Source organism: Salvelinus fontinalis, chromosome 28 (genome assembly GCF_029448725.1).
Source record: "Salvelinus fontinalis isolate EN_2023a chromosome 28, ASM2944872v1, whole genome shotgun sequence".
Classification (NCBI taxonomy): domain Eukaryota; kingdom Metazoa; phylum Chordata; class Actinopteri; order Salmoniformes; family Salmonidae; genus Salvelinus; species Salvelinus fontinalis.
This window is the reverse complement of record NC_074692.1, coordinates 35,230,782-35,249,832: the sequence shown is the minus strand read 5'-3', so window position 1 is coordinate 35,249,832 and position 19,051 is coordinate 35,230,782. Positions and strand designations below refer to the sequence as shown.

The 19,051-nt window shown below is 41.4% G+C and overlaps 1 protein-coding gene across 3 annotated transcripts; it reads right to left on the bottom strand.

Moving 5' to 3' along the window:
- Positions 1-1,150: 1,150 nt before the first annotated feature.
- fxn (frataxin) lies at positions 1,151-18,780 on the bottom strand. 3 transcript variants are annotated; one of them, XM_055887578.1, is made up of 6 exons: positions 18,427-18,780; positions 17,691-17,783; positions 17,120-17,211; positions 16,563-16,710; positions 5,264-5,361; positions 1,151-3,105 (listed from the first exon to the last, which is right to left on the bottom strand). In XM_055887578.1, the coding sequence occupies exons 1-6, from the start codon at positions 18,541-18,543 to the stop codon at positions 2,967-2,969; spliced, it is 687 nt and encodes a 228-aa protein (XP_055743553.1). In that variant the 5' UTR covers positions 18,544-18,780; the 3' UTR covers positions 1,151-2,966. The 3 variants fall into 3 exon arrangements, with proteins under 3 accessions (XP_055743553.1, XP_055743554.1, XP_055743555.1); XM_055887579.1 differs by having other exon boundaries at positions 17,691-17,780; positions 18,427-18,778; XM_055887580.1 differs by having other exon boundaries at positions 16,590-16,710; positions 18,427-18,771.
- Positions 18,781-19,051: the final 271 nt, after the last annotated feature.

Sequence of the window (19,051 nt, the reverse complement as noted above, 5' to 3'; positions counted from 1 at the left end):
AATGTGCTCCTTGTAATAATGTCAGCATAAAGCCCTGAATGTGCTCCTTGTAATAATGTCAGCATAAAGCCCTGAATGTGCTCCTTGTAATAATGTCAGCGTAAAGCCCTGAATGTGTTCCTTGTAATAATGTCAGCATAAAGCCCTGAATGTGCTCCTTGTAATAATATCAGCATAAAGCCCTGAATGTGTTCCTTGTAATAATGTCAGCGTAAAGCCCTGAATGTGTTCCTTGTAATAATGTCGGCATAAAGCCCTGAATGTGTTCCTTGTAATAATGTCAGCATAAAGCCCTGAATGTGCTCCTTGTAATAATGTCAGCATAAAGCCCTGAATGTGTTCCTTGTAATAATGTCAGCGTAAAGCCCTGAATGTGTTCCTTGTAATAATGTCAGCATAAAGCCCTGAATGTGCTCCTTGTAATAATATCAGCATAAAGCCCTGAATGTGTTCCTTGTAATAATGTCAGCATAAAGCCCTGAATGTGTTCCTTGTAATAATGTCAGCGTAAAGCCCTGAATGTGCTCCTTGTAATAATGTCAGCATAAAGCCCTGAATGTGCTCCTTGTAATAATGTCAGTATAAAGTGCTGCATTTTGCACATCCCATGTAATGTAGTCTAAGTGGTAACAATGAGGCAAAATCAAGCCTTAGTATTGTTCTGGGACATTCATTTATTTTCTTTAGCGTGTTTCATATAGCAGCCACGTGTCATTTATTTTCTTTAGCGTGTTTCATATAGCAGCCACGTGTCATTTATTTTCTTTAGCGTGTTTCATATAGCAGCCACGTTTCATTTATTTTCTTTAGCGTGTTTCATATAGCAGCCACGTGTCATTTATTTTTCAATATTTTTTTATTAAGATTTTTTAATTTTTTTACTCCATGTGTAACTATGTGTTGTATGTGTCGAACTGCTTTGCTTTATCTTGGCCAGGTCGCAATTGTAAATGAGAACGTGTTCTCAATTTGCCTACCTGGTTAAATAAAGGTGAAATAAATAAAAAAATAAAAAAGATAATGTGGGTCGTGGGCTATTTAAATACTTGTTCTGTTTTGAAGAACAAACATCAAACATTTGGGACAAATCATATCTTGCAGTAAAACACTAAATAAGATCATCTCAAGAGAAGACAGGTTAAATGTTAAAAAGGTTTCATGTTATTTTATTTAGAAAATAGTCCTGATCATATAGGCCTAGATGACAACCAAATCAACAATACACTTAATTTATACATTTTCACTAATTAAAACTGTAAAGTCATGTCCTTCTACACACAATAGCTCAACTAATTCCAATCTGGGAGGTACATTTGTATTTCTGATAGAATCAAGGCATTAGAATAAACTAGAGGTCACCAACATATAGGTTGATCGCCAACATTTTCCAAACCTGCCCGGGGGAGGCCTGACTGGCTACTTCTTCTATTGGGCTGGCTATTCCAGGTGTTTGTTGAAAACACTGGTTTTAACTTATTTACAGGTATTAAATTATAAAACAAAGATGTTAAACAAGGATACATACATTTCAACAAATTCATACCCGAGACTTCCAGAATAGAATTTGACAGTGAACGCAGACGATTGCGAGGAGAATTTAACTTTTCAAACAATGGAGAACGGCAGAAATATTATCCTGGCTCAACATAAACCATTGACTCAGCTAGTTCCCTATCGATGTACTTAAAATCTGAACTCTCTGACAGTATGACTGTTGTTCTAACAGGATCCCTCCAGAACATTCCACTATAAATATGTTTCTCTCCACAGTTCCACACAGGCCCGTTGGCCCATCAGGATTGAGAGCTTCCAGCAGTGAATGAGAAAAGAGCAAGAGCTCCACCACCGATACAGAGTTACAGTCTAGAGGGAAAAACTCTTACTCTCTAAACATCTGTCCTACAAAGTAATCCCTGTCTACTATGCCTCCAAAACAGTCTGTAGCCCAGAAACATCACCAGACAGAGACACTGACCACTGATCAGTCTAATGCCTGATGTCCATGGACTAATTGAAAAGGCACACTATAGGACCGACCTTAACAGCGCTGTGCTGGCTTGGATATTTTATTTTCGTATTGTCCTTTTCAGCACGGTTCCAGAAACTCACGGGAACACTCAAGATGGTCGACGGTCCATCCATCACAGATCATTGACTGGAATGGGATTCCTCATTGTAGAAAATATATTTATATGGTATTAGCTGTGTTTGGCTGGACCATTAAAACAAAATCTTATTTTTTTAGATCCTGGATAAAATTGAGGGAAACAGAATAATGAATCCTGGGTTTGGACTAATTTCCATTGAAATAAGAGTGGTTGCATGTGTCTGTTGTTTACAATGTCTATAGCATGTTTAACTGCCCATCTTTATTTGAAAAAGACACCAGCTGTTCATTAATTATGGTGTTTCTCAATAGGTCCCAACAGGTTTATCATAACAGGTTATAACTGCTCAATTAGACATGTTTGATCACAATAAGATGGTACTTATTTAGAAATGAACAGAGGAAAACTCCAAACATGAAGAAGGATGTGAATTCAGGAACAAACTTCAGTTGTAAGGAGAAAGTAATCATAACCAACTGCAATGATCTGGCAACGTTTCCCTTTCCTTCAGTTACAGACAAAACCCACACATCTGTTCACATGTGTATTCATATACACACACACACACAACCATCGATATATACAATTAATGTCCTCTATATTATATCACAGATTTATATGAATGTTATGGTATTTAAGTGGTATTGGTGCATAAATCCATTTGGTTCTGTTTCCTAACTTGAAATCTGGGCACACAAGAGCTTTTACTTTTTTTCCTTCCAGACGTGTGATTAAGTACATGGATGTAGTATGCTGTGTAGGAGAATGGACAAGTTGGGACAGACATCGGAGGTGGTACCCTATTTCCTATATAGTGCACTACCTTTGGCTCTATAGGGAATTGGGACGTGGCCCAGGTCAGGAGTGTACTAGTGCGGTCAGGTCCAGGTTCATGTTGTAGATGATAGAGAACTCTCTAGAGAGGAGTTGGTGGAGAGCCATGCCGTCGTGGTAGTAGACCCAGCGCTCTCCTGTCCAGTCATAACGCTTCGGACCACTGGAGGACACAGAGAGGCACAGAGAGGGGGATATAAGGCTAGGGTTGAAAACACCTAAAATCACGATGAAAAACACCTAAAATAACGATGAAAAACACCTAAAATCACGATGAAAAACACCTAAAATCACGATGAAAAACACCTAAAATCACGATGAAAAACACCTAAAATCACGATGAAAAACATCTAAAATCACGATGAAAAACACCTAAAATCACTATGAAAAACACCTAAAATCACGATGAAAAACACCTAAAATCACGATGAAAAACACCTAAAATCACGATGAAAAACACCTAAATCACGATGAAAAACACCTAAAATCACTATGAAAAACACCTAAAATCACTATGAAAAACACCTAAAATCATGATGAAAAACACCTAAAATCACTATGAAAAACACCTAAATCAGGATGAAAAACCCCAAAAATCACTATGAAAAACACCAAAATCACGATGAAAAACACCAAAATCACGATGAAAAACACCTAAATAGCTATGAACTGACTGGTCAAACATTTACTAGCACCTAAATGTATGAACTATTTTCAAACAAATGTACATAAACGTATATAATATATTATACTGAACAAAAATATAAAAACACAACATGCTACAATTTTAAAGATTTTGCTGAGTTACAGTTCATATAAGGAAATCAGTCAATTTAAATGAATTCATTAGGCACTAATCTATGGATTTCACATGACTGGGAATACAGATATGCATCTGTTGGTCACCCTTAAGAAATGGGCCTCAGGATCTCGTCACGGTATGTCTGTGCATTCAAATTGCCATCGATAAAATGCAATTGTGTTTGTAGCTTATGCCTGCCCATACCATAACCTCACCATATTGCAAACTGTTCACAAGAGCTCGCCCACACGACGCCATACACATAGTCTGCGGTTGGGAGGCCGGTTGGACATGCTGCCAAATTCTCAAAAACAACGTTGGCGCCAGCTTATGATAGAGAAATTAATATTGAATTCTCTCTAGCAACAGCTCTGATGGACATTCCAGCATGCCAATTGCACGCTCTCTAAAAACTTGAGACATCTGTGGCATTGTGTTGTGTGACAAAACTGCACATTTTCGAGTGGCCTTATTGTCCCCAGCACAAGGTGCACCTGTGTAATGGCCATGCTGTTTAATCAGCTTCTTGATATGCCACACCTGTCAGGTGGATGGGTTATCTTGGCAAATTATAAATCCTCAACAGGGAAGTAAACAAATTTGAGAGAAATAAGCTTATTGTGCATATGAAAAATGTCTGGGATCTTTTATTTCTTTACTATTGGCCCATCAGCACTCTATACTCCTCTGTTAACTGATCATGTCTGTGTGTCTGTCGCTAGACGCACTGGTTGATGCTTATTTATAAAACCCTCTTAGGCCTCACTCCCCCCTTTCTGAGATACCTACTGCAGCCCTCATCCTCTCCATACAACATCCATTCTGCCAGTCACATTTTGTTAAAGGTCCCCAGAGCACACACATCCCTGGGTCGCTCGTCTTTTCAGTTCGCTGCAGCTAGCGACTGGAACGAGCTGCAACAAACACTCAAACTGGACAGTTTTATCTCAATCTCTTCATTCAAAGTCTCAATCATGGACATTCTTACTGACAGTGGTGGCTGCTTTACGTGATGTATTGTTGTCTCTACCTTCTTGCCCTTTGTGCTGTTGTCTGTGCACAATAATGTTTGTATCATGTTTTGTGCTGCTACCATGTTGTTCTGCTACCATGCTGTGTTGCTACCATGTTGTATTGTCATGTGTTGCTGCTATGCTATGTTGTCCTCTTAGGTTTCTCTTTATGTTGTGGTGTCTCTTGTCCTACATTCTTATTTTAAATCCCAGACCCCGTCCCAACAGGAGGCCTTTTGGTAGGCCGTCATTGTAAATAAATCTAGTTAAATAAGGTTAAATAAAATAAACACATTTATTTCAGCTCATGAAACATGGGACCAACACTTTACATGTTGAGTTTATATTTTTTTTGTCAGTGTAAATAAAATCTAATATATTAAATAAAAAGTACATAATAGTATGTAATGGAGGGGCTTGTATATGTATTTTAACTACCAAATCAATTCAATCATGCATTGTACACAGCAGAAATAATAGTTCTGTCCAATTTCCCAAACACAGACCTGGTGGGAGATGACAGCCAGATCTGTTTGTTCGGAGTCTGTTTGTTGATGACGTATGTCCCATGGTCTCCGCCCACCTTCACTGTCAACACACCACTCTGGAGGGAGAGAATTAAAAAAAAATGTAAACGGTTGAATTTGACTTAATATCTATGACTCATTCTTTCTCCAACTTATTCTAAAGACAATATAGTATGCAAGTAAGCCTTGTCTGATCTAGAACTTTCCATAGGGCACGAGCCTATCTCCTGCTGCTTCTGTGGCATGAGGCAACTTGATGTACAAGTACTGTACACCCCCTGGACAGGACGATAGTCTACAAGACAAGTCATCGGTATTCCTCAGATACCTGACCACTGCTGTAATACAACAACAACAAAAAAAGCTTGTTGATTCTACCTACTGTAGCAGCCTGTACATATTGGTTATTCAGCCAGACAGGACGCAGAGCGTGGCTGGCAGATATACAGCAGTAACACCAATCTAACACGGCGGCAGCATGCCAGGACAGCGTCTGAACGCTACAAATCCTGAAATAATCACAGGAGTTCCAGTAACAGCTCTGCACACACACACCATCAGCCTCACTGATTAAATTAGGTTATATTTCTTTAAATTAATGCCACTGCTGTTTGATGGGATTTGCACAGAGCCACAACACTCTCTTCCATGTCCTCTCCCTCCCTCTTCATCTTCTCCCTTCACCACTACTCTGCTCTTCCTCTAAAACATATCATTTTTCCATTCCTCTACATCCTTCTCACCATCCTCTCTCCAAATCCCTCCTCTCATTTCCTCTTTCAAAATCCTTCCTCTCCCCAGGCCAGAGTTGACCTCTAGGCTGCAGCGCTGCACTATTGGCTCATTAACAGGCGTTAATGAATATGTCCCACTCATTAAGGAGATTAAACAGAGTGTTGTGTGTCTGGGTTGTCATGGTAGAAATAATCCTATTTCTATGGGTGTTAGAAGAGAGGGTGGTGGACTGCATTCTATAATGGAGCATGAAGGATTCAATGAGAGAGGATTCCAGAATGGGCTGTTGAGAATTCCATAGTGACATGTCAGGGATATTGTACTCTACTGTAAGCCCCTCAAAATGGCCTCCCTTTTCAAGGACGAGAGGAACAGCACTGTTCCTAGTCAAGCACACCATCTATAATCATCCTAGTCAAGCACACCATCTATAGTATAGTCTTTAATGTAGGTAAACACAGTTGAGACATATGAGGTGACAGACAGTACCGCCTTGCACACTCTATTGGACAAATCCAGTTATGTTTATCCCTGTTTTGTTCCGTTTGCTACAGTTTAAGTAATGTATTTGTTTTTTTCTAACAGAATCGCTGGAATGAATACACCCCTGATCACAAGTAAACAGAGTTCACTCTCATAACCGCCACCTTGTATTCCTTCTCTTCCCTTGTGGACTTCAATGCACAATACATCAGCTGTATGTGACCAGCCTACATTGTTGTCACCTGTTTAGCTGAAGTAACGTAATACTCAGCATAGCTAATAGAACTAACACGTTAGTAAACCCGCTACAATCATGCAGTAATGTTAGTGTACAGTCAAGTAAGTAGTTACACGGTGCTTAGCTAGCCGTAGCTTATGCTTTCAGTACTAGATTAATTATTCAATCCTTTAATTGGGTGGACAACATGTCAGTTCATGCTGCAAGAGCTCTGATAGGCTGGAGGGCGTCCTCTGGAAGTTGTCATAATTACTGTCAATGTACCCAGAGGAGGACGGAAGCTAGCTGTCCACCGGCTACACCATGGTGCTACCCTACAGAGTGCTGTTGAGGCTACTGTAGACCTTCATTGCAAAATAGTGTGTTTTAATCAATTATTTGGTGACGTGACTATATTTAGTATTGTTTTACCTAAAATGTTAAACTTTTTGAATATTTTAAATATTTTTTAAATTATTAAATTCACTTGTACTGAGTGTGTACGAGGGGTTAGTGTGTACACTCAGTACGAGGGGTTAGTTTCTTTCTACGCACCAACCTATTGGCAACAGGGACCTTGATCCAGGAGGGGATTGCATGTCTCTAGATAATCGTTGTGATTGGAGGATAGATGTGAAGGTTATCGAATCAAGATTAACTTCTCAAAGTCATTAATGATAAAATGTTCATATTTGAAGATGGCAGAAAGGCTAGTCTCTTTGGCACATGACAAGCAGTGGAACGTTAGCTAAAGAGACTGGTACTCAGGCTAGAATGGCTCTGCTGTAACCAAGATGACAAGCAGTGGAATGTTAGCTAAAGAGACTGGTACTCAGGCAAGAATGGCTCTGCTGTAACCAAGACGACAAGCAGTGGAATGTTAGCTAAAGAGACTGGTACTCAGGGTAGAATGGCTCTGCTGTAACCAAGACGACAAGCAGTGGAATGTTAGCTAAAGAGACTGGTACTCAGGCTAGAATGGCTCTGCTGTAACCAAGATGACAAGCAGTGGAATGTTAACTAAAGAGACTGGTACTCAGGCTAGAATGACTCTGCTGTAACCAAGACGACAAGCAGTGGAATGTTAGCTAAAGAGACTGGTACTCAGGGTAGAATGGCTCTGCTGTAACCAAGACAACAAGCATTGGAATGTTAGCTAAAGAGACTGGTACTCAGGCTAGAATGGCTCTGCTGTAACCAAGATGACAAGCAGTGGAATGTTAGCTAAAGAGACTGGTACTCAGGCTAGAATGACTCTGCTGTAACCAAGACGACAAGCAGTGGAATGTTAGCTAAAGAGACTGGTACTCAGGCTAGAATGGCTCTGCTGTAACCAAGACGACAAGCAGTGGAATGTTAACTAAAGAGACTGGTACTCAGGGTAGAAGGACTCTGCTGTAACCAAGATGCTTGATGTTGACATCTTATTAAAAAAAAATCAAATGGTAATTGAAAACTATACTATTAAATCACCTCCTCACAGGAGAGAGTGAGAGAGAAGAAAGAGGAGAGAGGAGAGAGGAAAGAGGAGAGAGGAGAGAGGAAAGAGGAGAGAGGAGAGAGGAAAGAGGAGAGAGGAGAGAGGAAAGAGGAGAGGAAAGAGGAGAGGAAAGAGGAGAGGAAAGAGGAAAGAGGAGAGAGGAGAGAGGAGAGAGGAGAGAGGAGAGAGGAGAGAGGAGAGAGAGATGAAAGAGAGATGAAAGAGAGTGGAAAGAGAGAGGAAAGAGAGAGGAAAGAGAGAGGAAAGAGGAAAGAGAGAGAATGGCATGAGCGAGAGTGAGAAAGAAAGAGGACTATAGATATTTGTGGAGAATTTATCCCAGAGGAAATCTAACAGTGCCAACAAACACAGCTGTGGGCTGGTGTTAGGGGGAGACTGGGAGTGAGTGTGAATAGCCTGTTAGGCTGTCTCCTCCTAACCAGCTCAATGTCTACATTGTCACACACTGGACTGCATGCCTGTCAGTCCCAAGCTGTGTGTCCTCTCCTCCCCCCCCCCCCTCAAGTGAAATAGATCAACAAAACTGAAATAACCAAAACTGAACAGTAAACATTACACTCACAAAAGTGGCTATGTACAAAATGACAAATAAATCTACATACAGGGCATTCGGAAAGTATTCAGACCCCTTGTCCACATTGCTACGTTACAGCCTTATTCTAAAATGTATCAAATAAAAACAGACAATACCCCATAATGACAAAGAGAAAACAGGTTATCTTTGCAAATTCATGAAAAATAAAAAACCTTATTTACATAAGTTCAGACCATTTTCTATGTGACTGTAAATGGAGCTCAGGTGCATCCTGTTTCCATTGATCATCCTTGAGATGTTTCTACAACTTGATTGGTGTCCACCTGTGATAAATTCCATTGATTGGAAATGATTTGGAAAGACACACCTGTATGAGGTCAAACAGTTGACAGTGCACGTCAGAGCAAAAACCAAGCCATGAGGTCGGAAGAATTGTCCGTAGAGATCTGAGACAGGATTGTGTCGAGGCACAGATCTGGTGAAGGGTATCAAAACATTTCTGCAACATTGAAGGTCCCCAAGAACACAGTGGCCTTTATCATTCTTAAATGGAAGAAGTTTGGATCCACCAAGACTCTTCCTAGAGCTGTTCGCTCGGCCAAACTGAGCAGTCAGGGGAGAAGGGACTTGGTCAGGGAAGTTACCAACAACCCGATGGTAACTCTGACAGAGCTCCAGAGTTCCTCGGTGGAGATGTTTGTCCTTCTGGATGGTTCTCCCATCTCTGCAGCACTCCACCAATCAGGCCTTTATGATAGAGGCCAGAAGGAAGCCACTCCTCAGTAAAAGGCACATGACAGCCCACTTGGAGTTTGCCAAAAGGCACCGAAAGGACTGACTGTGAGAAACAAGATTCTCTGGTCTGATGAAACCAAGATTGAACTCCTTGGCCTGAGTACCAAGCATCATGTCTGGAGGAAACCTGGCACCATCCCTAAGGTGAAGCATGGTGGTAGCAGCATCATGCTGTGGGGATGTTTTTCAGTGGCAGGGACTGGGAGACTAGTCAGGAATGAGGGAAAGATGAACAGAGCAAAGTACAGAGAGATCCTTGATGAAAACCTGCTCCAGAGTGCTCAGGACCTCAGACTGGGGCGAAGGTTCACCTTCCAACAGGACAACAACCCTAAGCACAGAGCCAAGACAACACAGAAGTGGCTTCGGGACAAGTTTCTGAATGTCCTTGAGTGGCCCAGCCAGAGCCCGGACTTGAACCCGATCAAACATCTCTGGAGAGACCTGAAAATAGCTGTGCAGCGACACTCCCCATCCAACCTGACAGAGCTTGAGAGGATCTGCAGAGAAGAATGGGAGGAACTCCCAAATACAGGTGTGCCAAGCTTGTAGCGTCACACCCAAGAAGACTCAAAGCTGTAATTGCTGTCAAAGGTGCTTCAACAAAGTACTGGGTAAAGGGTCTGAGTACTTATGTAAATGTTATATCATTTTTTAAATACATTTGCAAAAATGTCTAAACCTGTTTTTGCTTTGTCATTATGGGGTATTGTGTGTAGATTGATGAGGGAAGAAACGATTTAACCCATTTTAGAATAAGGCTGTAACGTAACAAAATGTGGATAAAGTCAAGGGGTCTGAATACTTTCTGATTGCAGTGTAAATATGGGTTGTATTTACAATGGTGTTTGTTCTTCACTGGTTGCCTTTTCTTGTGGCAACAGGTTACAAAATCTTGCTGCTGTGATGACACATTGTGATATTTCACCCAGTAGATACGGGAGTTTATCAAAATTTGATTTGTTTTCAAATTCTGGGTCTGTGAAATCTGAGAGAAATATGCATCTCAAATATGGTCATACATTTAGCAGGAAGTGCAGCTCAGTTTCCACCTAATTTTGTGGGCAGTGTGCACATAGCCGGTCTTCTCAAGAGCCAGGTCTACCTATGGCAGGCTCTCTCAATAGCAAGGCTCACTGAGTCTGTACATAGTCAAAGCTTTCCTGAATGTTGAGTCAGTCACAGTGGTCAGGTATTCTGCCACGGTGTACTCTCTGTTTACGGCCAAATAGGTTTCCAGTTTTCTATGTTTTTGGTAAATTCTTTCCAATGTGTCAAGTATTTATACATTTTTCTCTCATGATTTGGTTGGGTCTAATTGTGTTGCTGTCCTGGGGCTCTGTGGGGTCTGTTTGTGTTCATGAACAGAGCCCCAGGACCAGCTTGCTTAGGGGACTCTTCTCCAGGTTAATTTCTCTGAAAGGAAAGGGGGATACCTAGTCAGTTGTACAACAGAAAGGAAAGGGGGATACCTAGTCAGTTGTACAACTGAAAGGAAAGGAGGATACCTAGTCAGTTGTACAACTGAAAGGAAAGGAGGATACCTAGTCAGTTATACAACTGAAAGGAAAGGAGGATACCTAGTCAGTTGTACAACTGAAAGGAAAGGAGGATACCTAGTCAGTTATACAACTGAAAGGGGGATACCTAGTCAGTTGTACAACAGAAAGGAAAGGGGGATACCTAGTCAGTTGTACAACAGAAAGGAAAGGAGGATACCTAGTCAGTTGTACAACTGAAAGGAAAGGGGGATACCTAGTCAGTTATACAACTGAAAGGAAAGGAGGATACCTAGTCAGTTGTACAACTGAAAGGAAAGGGGGATACCTAGTCAGTTGTACAACAGAAAGGAAAGGGGGATACCTAGTCAGTTGTATAACTGAAAGGAAAGGGGGATACCTAGTCAGTTGTACAACTGAAAGGAAAGGAGGATACCTAGTCAGTTGTACAACTGAAAGGAAAGGGGGATACCTAGTCAGTTATACAACTGAAAGGAAAGGGGGATACCTAGTCAGTTGTACAACAGAAAGGGGGATACCTAGTCAGTTGTACAACAGAAAGGAAAGGAGGATACCTAGTCAGTTGTATAACTGAAAGGAAAGGGGGATACCTAGTCAGTTGTACAACTGAAAGGAAAGGAGGATACCTAGTCAGTTGTACAACTGAAAGGAAAGGGGGATACCTAGTCAGTTGTACAACAGAAAGGGGGATACCTAGTCAGTTATATAACAGAAAGGAAAGGGGGATACCTAGTCAGTTGTATAACAGAAAGGAAAGGGGGATACCTAGTCAGTTATATAACAGAAAGGAAAGGGGGATACCTAGTCAGTTGTATAACAGAAAGGAAAGGGGGATACCTAGTCAGTTGTACAACAGAAAGGAAAGGAGGATACCTAGTCAGTTATACAACTGAAAGGAAAGGGGGATACCTAGTCAGTTGTACAACTGAAAGGAGGATACCTAGTCAGTTATACAACTGAAAGGAGGATACCTAGTCAGTTATACAACTGAAAGGAAAGGGGGATACCTAGTCAGTTGTACAACTGAAAGGAAAGGGGGATACCTAGTCAGTTATACAACTGAAAGGAAAGGGGGATACCTAGTCAGTTGTACAACTGAAAGGAAAGGGGGATACCTAGTCAGTTGTACAACTGAAAGGAGGATACCTAGTCAGTTGTACAACAGAAGGGAAAGGGGGATACCTAGTCAGTTGTATAACAGAAAGGAAAGGGGGATACCTAGTCAGTTGTACAACAGAAGGGAAAGGGGGATACCTAGTCAGTTGTACAACAGAAGGGAAAGGGGGATACCTAGTCAGTTGTACAACAGAAAGGGAAAGGGGGATACCTAGTCAGTTATATAACAGAAAGGAAAGGGGGATACCTAGTCAGTTGTACAACAGAAAGGAAAGGGGGATACCTAGTCAGTTGTATAACAGAAAGGAAAGGGAGATACCTAGTCAGTTGTACAACAGAAAGGAAAGGGGGATACCTAGTCAGTTGTATAACAGAAAGGAAAGGGAGATACCTAGTCAGTTGTACAACAGAAAGGGAAAGGGGGATACCTAGTCAGTTATATAACAGAAAGGAAAGGGGGATACCTAGTCAGTTGTATAACAGAAAGGAAAGGGGGATACCTAGTCAGTTGTACAACTGAAAGGAAAGGGGGATACCTAGTCAGTTGTACAACAGAAAGGAAAGGAGGATACCTAGTCAGTTATACAACTGAAAGGAAAGGGGGATACCTAGTCAGTTATACAACTGAAAGGAAAGGGGGATACCTAGTCAGTTATACAACTGAAAGGGGGATACCTAGTTAGTTGTACAACTGAAAGGGAAAGGGGGATACCTAGTCAGTTGTACAACTGAAAGGAAAGGGGGATACCTAGTCAGTTGTACAACTGAAAGGGGGATACCTAGTCAGTTGTACAACTGAAAGGGAAAGGGGGATACCTAGTCAGTTGTACAACTGAAAGGGAAAGGGGGATACCTAGTCAGTTGTACAACTGAAAGGAAAGGGGGATACCTAGTCAGTTGTACAACAGAAAGGAAAGGAGGATACCTAGTCAGTTATACAACTGAAAGGAAAGGGGGATACCTAGTCAGTTGTACAACTGAAAGGAAAGGAGGATACCTAGTCAGTTGTATAACTGAAAGGAAAGGAGGATACCTAGTCAGTTGTATAACTGAAAGGAAAGGAGGATACCTAGTCAGTTGTACAACTGAAAGGAAAGGGGGATACCTAGTCAGTTGTACAACTGAAAGGAAAGGGGGATACCTAGTCAGTTGTATAACAGAAAGGAAAGGAGGATACCTAGTCAGTTGTACAACTGAAAGGAAAGGAGGATACCTAGTCAGTTGTACAACTGAAAGGGAAAGGGGGATACCTAGTCAGTTGTACAACTGAAAGGAAAGGAGGATACCTAGTCAGTTGTACAACTGAAAGGAAAGGGGGATACCTAGTCAGTTATACAACAGAAAGGAAAGGGGGATACCTAGTCAGTTATACAACAGAAAGGAAAGGGGGATACCTAGTCAGTTATACAACTGAACGGGAAAGGGAGATACCTAGTCAGTTATATAACAGAAAGGAAAGGGGGATACCTAGTCAGTTATATAACAGAAAGGAAAGGGGGATACCTAGTCAGTTATATAACAGAAAGGAAAGGGGGATACCTAGTCAGTTGTACAACTGAAAGGGAAAGGGGGATACCTAGTCAGTTGTATAACAGAAAGGAAAGGAGGATACCTAGTCAGTTGTACAACTGAAAGGAAAGGGGGATACCTAGTCAGTTGTACAACTGAAAGGGGGATACCTAGTCAGTTGTACAACTGAAAGGGGGATACCTAGTCAGTTATACAACTGAAAGGGAAAGGGGGATACCTAGTCAGTTGTACAACTGAAAGGGAAAGGGGGATACCTAGTCAGTTGTACAACTGAAAGGAAAGGGGGATACCTAGTCAGTTATACAACTGAAAGGGAAAGGAGGATACCTAGTCAGTTGTATAACAGAAAGGAAAGGGAGATACCTAGTCAGTTGTATAACAGAAAGGAAAGGGGGATACCTAGTCAGTTGTATAACAGAAAGGAAAGGGGGATACCTAGTCAGTTATACAACAGAAAGGGGGATACCTAGTCAGTTATACAACTGAAAGGGGGATACCTAGTCAGTTATACAACTGAAAGGGGGATACCTAGTCAGTTATACAACTGAAAGGGGGATACCTAGTCAGTTATACAACTGAAAGGGGGATACCTAGTCAGTTATACAACTGAAAGGGGGATACCTAGTCAGTTGTACAACTGAAAGGGGGATACCTAGTCAGTTGTACAACTGAAAGGAGGATACCTAGTCAGTTGTACAACTGAAAGGAGGATACCTAGTCAGTTGTACAACTGAAAGGAAAGGGGGATACCTAGTCAGTTGTACAACAGAAAGGAAAGGGGGATACCTAGTCAGTTGTACAACAGAAAGCCTTCAACTAAAATGTGTCTTCCACATTTAACCCAACCTTCTGAATCAGAGAGGTGCGGAGGGCTGCCATAATGAACATCCGCGTCTTCAGCGCCCAGGGAACAGTGGGTTAACTGCCTTGCTCAGGGGCAGAACAACAGATTTTTACCTTGTCAGCTCGGGGATTCGACATTTCGGTTACAGGCCCAACGCTCTAACCACTAGGCTACCTGCTCTGTAGGTGATGGCTTTGTTATGGAAGGTTTAGGAATCTCTTCCTTTTGGTGGTTGTAGAATTGAACGGCTCTTTTTTGGATTTTGATAATTAATTAGAGGTTATCGGCCTAATTCTGCTCTGCATGCTTTATTTGGCATTTTACATTGATATACAGTATGTGGCTGTTTTTGCTGCATAATATTTAGAAAATTTAATTTTGGGGTTTAGAAAAATGTCTGCTAAATGCAAACTTCCATTCGTATAAGCTGGTAGCGTAGCTAGCATACAGAAATAGACGGAGGTAGTCAGTCATTTTTAACTAATGCAGTTAATTGGTGACGATAACATGAACATGTACTGAGGTTGACATCTATACAAACATTCTACTCCGGTTTTTATCCCAACATAGTGTTAAGTACACATATATACAATAGCCTAAATGTAGGCTAATTTTGATGTCAGTCAATGAGGAGATTCGGGATCTATAACACCACGGGTGGACGCATGGGTGACCATTGTTTTGGTCGAATTCCATCAACGTCTTTACCTCACGTATTGGAAACGCTTGTCTTGTCTTTATAACACACTCAGTGGATTCATAAACTGTACTGGTAGAGGCAAGATGTCCCCTAGAAGCAGTGATGCTGACAACCACACATCAGCAGTCTGCCAGCCAGACAGTTCTCTGGGCATCAATAGATCCTCTAGCTGTCTGGTACAACGCTGACCCAGGTCAAGAGGTCAGCTCATTATCACCATGAACACACTTTGTTTTGGCCATAATGTCAGACCAATTTACTCCCATGCACACACACACACCACACACACACACACACACACACACACACACACACACACACACACACACACACACACACACACACACACACACACACACACATCAGTGTATTGACGTGGTGTTTAGTGCCCTGGGAATGTCTGATGATTTGAGGACACTACAATCATTATTTCCTCCTGTGACCTTTGCCCTCAGGAAGTAATTGGCCTGCACATAACAGCACCATCCTATCCTACAGCTCTAATGACTCATGGATCCCTAATAGACATACACTCATCATTCACAACTAGACACACAGACAGGACTAGTCATCATTCACAACTAGACACACAGACAGGACTAGTCATCATTCACAACTAGTCACACAGACAGGACTAGTCGTCATTCACAACTAGACACACAGACAGAACTAGTCGTCATTCACAACTAGACACACAGACAGGACTAGTCATCATTCACAACTAGACACACAGACAGGACTAGTCATCATTCACAACTAGACACACAGACAGGACTAGTCATCATTCACAACTAGACACACAGACAGGACTAGTCATCATTCACAACTAGACACACAGACAGGACTAGTCGTTATTCACAACTAGACACACAGACAGGACTAGTCATCATTCACAACTAGACACACAGACAGAACTAGTCATTATTCACAAATATTATTTTCTGATGAAGAACTGCAAATAGGATTGTCAAACTTCCAATGGAATGACATGTGAGTCAACAGCTACCCCTAGTGGACAAAAAAGAGGAGTACAGAAACAGAGAGAAACTGGTACAGTATTTCCCTGGACTTACAGAGAAGACAACGTCATACTCTGACCATTTGTCATTTAGTAGATGATCTTACAATTAGTATACAATCAGAAGCCTAATACTTAGAGAGAAGACAACGTGATGTGTACTTACAGAGAAGACAACGTGATGTGATGTGTACTTACAGAGAAGACAACGTGATGCGTACTCACGGAGAATACAACATGATGTGTACTTACAGAGAAGACAACGTGATGTGATGTGTACTTACAGAGAAGAGAACGTGATGTGTACTTACAGAGAAGAGAACATCAAACTCTGGCCCTGCTAGTGGTCCATCCATCAGATCCTCAAAGTAGTCAGCCAACGAATCCAGAGTCTCATCTGCCAGCTTCTCATAGGCTGCCTCGCTGATCTCACTGGAGAGGGATAAACACACTGGGTCAGAATGAGGGTCAACAACCACAGAGGCTGAATTTGATATGAACTGTATTTGACATGAGAACCGAATGTCCACTGAAAAAATTAGTTAGCCCATCCACAAAGTGAGTTAGCCCATCCACAAAGTGAGTTAGCCCATTCACAAAGTGAGTTAGCCCATCCACAAAGTGAGTTAGCCCATCCACAAAGTGAGTTAGCCCATCCACAAAGTGAATGAAATAAAATATAGCCTACTGTTGGCCGACATATTATAGTAGAGATTAATACTGCAGTTACAACATCCCTCCTGTTGCCACGAGGAGCTTCTCAAGAGATTAAATGAGATGTGTCATCGATGGTGATACTATACTTTGCTAGCAGTCCTCTTGTCTCCCATAGTACCTTTACCTTATCTGAACAGCGTTTTCCTCTGTATGTACTGGTGAAGTGACATGTAGGACTCTCCTCTGTTCTCCTCCTCCAGGTCTGCTATCAAGCCACTGTGACAGAAATACACAGTTGGGATATCATTGCATTGTATAGTCAAATTCTGTGGCAATTCATTTAAAAAAATGTTTTATCAGTATGCTATCATAGTTCCCTAGACCACCAGACAGCTGGCAGTCACCAACCCTGGTACTGGACCTTGCACAGCATGTGCAGGCTTTTGTTCCTGCCCAGCATCACCAACATCTGTTCAACCACTGGCTTGATGATTAGTTAGTTTAATCATGTGTTATTAGCGCTGGCGGGAACAAAAAGCCCACTCACCCTGTTGCTCTCCAGAACCAGAGTTGATGACCACTACCCAAGGTGATATACAGCTGGCCGGCTTCTCCGAAGTCACGAAATGTGGCGAGGCATTCAAAGCATAATCAATGCCACGCACATTTACATAAAAACTTTTTTTTTTAAAGGAATGTCCCTTGTCTGTTACAAAATGTTGAATCTTACTCTGCCAACTAGTAAGTACGTTTACCTTTGATGAACACAGGGCACTCCACGAGATCACATGCTTAGATGTGTCATTTGGTGTAGACCGAGTTCTCAGACAGCGAGAGTTTCCCAGCTGCTGAAAATAAGAGGCAATATCTGTTATTGCATCATGTATGCATGATTCAGCTGATAAACAACACCCGTATATTTAAACGTGTTATCGGTTTTGTTCCACCAACTTCAAACTGCTGTAAATATTATATGTTTTTGTTAATGAGAAGACATTTCGCAGCTATTTATATATGTTACAATGATTCCCTTCACTATTCAGTGATTGTTTTCTCATGTAAACTTAAATTGAGCGAACAGTGTAGAATCTTAGGAAATGACTAGGCGAATATCACAACACTGGCGGGTAAGTAATTTAATACTGTGAAACACTATTATTATTACTCCACTATTACTGAAAATATTAGGACATTTTCTGAAATTACAATACTAAACACCCCCCCACCCCCAAATCATGTGTGGCACCTTTAAAGTCGGAAACAAAGTTGACTTTCCTGTCGATATCTTGTCTTAAATGTGAAATTTCCAACAGCATAAGGACAAACCAACTAGACAAACGGTAGGTTTCAATTAGATTTGATTCAACATTCTGCCAAAAGTAAATCTCCAATTTTCGGCCATCTATTTGGCGGCTATAATCTTGCTAGCTAACGTTAGCTGTTACACAATGTTTCAAAACATAGCTAGCGGCGTGGCAAACATGACATTACCTCATTAGACAGATGTCTGGTCCCTTGTACACATGTCGTCGTTCTCTGCTGTATTCTATAGCTCTGGTCGCGTATGAATTGATAAATACATAGTTTTTTAATGGATAACCTCTGCATTTTTCGCCTTTCAGTGCTGCTGATCTTGTTATCAACTTGATTGTTTATGTCTGTTCGCGAACCTTCTACTCATGTCTGTTTGGTGGTTTACCACAGCCCAAAAGTCATAAGCCTAGTCTATTTCTTCAATTTCTCTTCCTAAAATGTGATTTTAACCCTAACACACTACTAACCTTATGCTTAACCTTATCCTTAAATTATGACCAAAAAGCAAATGTTTGTTTCATGCATTTTTGTGTTATAGCCAATATTGACTTTGTGGCTATGGTAACTAGTTTTAAACCTATTTGGCCACACCGTTATGGCGCATTACCGCCACCTGCCAGGCTGGAGTGGGATGGCACATTAGAGAACTTTTCTCCTTTCTTACCGTATGCACCGAAATAGCAGGGCCCGGTTTCCCAAAAGCATCTAAGAGTGTTTTCACACTTGGTTCCTTTGACAATTTTGGTGAACTCAGTGCGGTTCGCATATTTTTTTGTGTGCCATTGTGACCACTCCAAAATAA

Excerpts from the sequence above, each read along its gene's own strand:
- fxn (XM_055887578.1), bottom strand. The coding sequence starts at position 18,543 with ATGCAGAGGTTATCCATTAAAAAACTATGTATTTATCAATTCATACGC. Across the intron at positions 16,711-17,119 it reads GAAAACGCTGTTCAGATAAG|TGAGATCAGCGAGGCAGCCT; the intron begins GTAAAGGTACTA and ends ATCCCTCTCCAG. Across the intron at positions 5,362-16,562 it reads CACATCACGTTCTCTTCTCT|AGTGGTGTGTTGACAGTGAA; the intron begins GTAAGTACACAT and ends CTCTCCCTCCAG.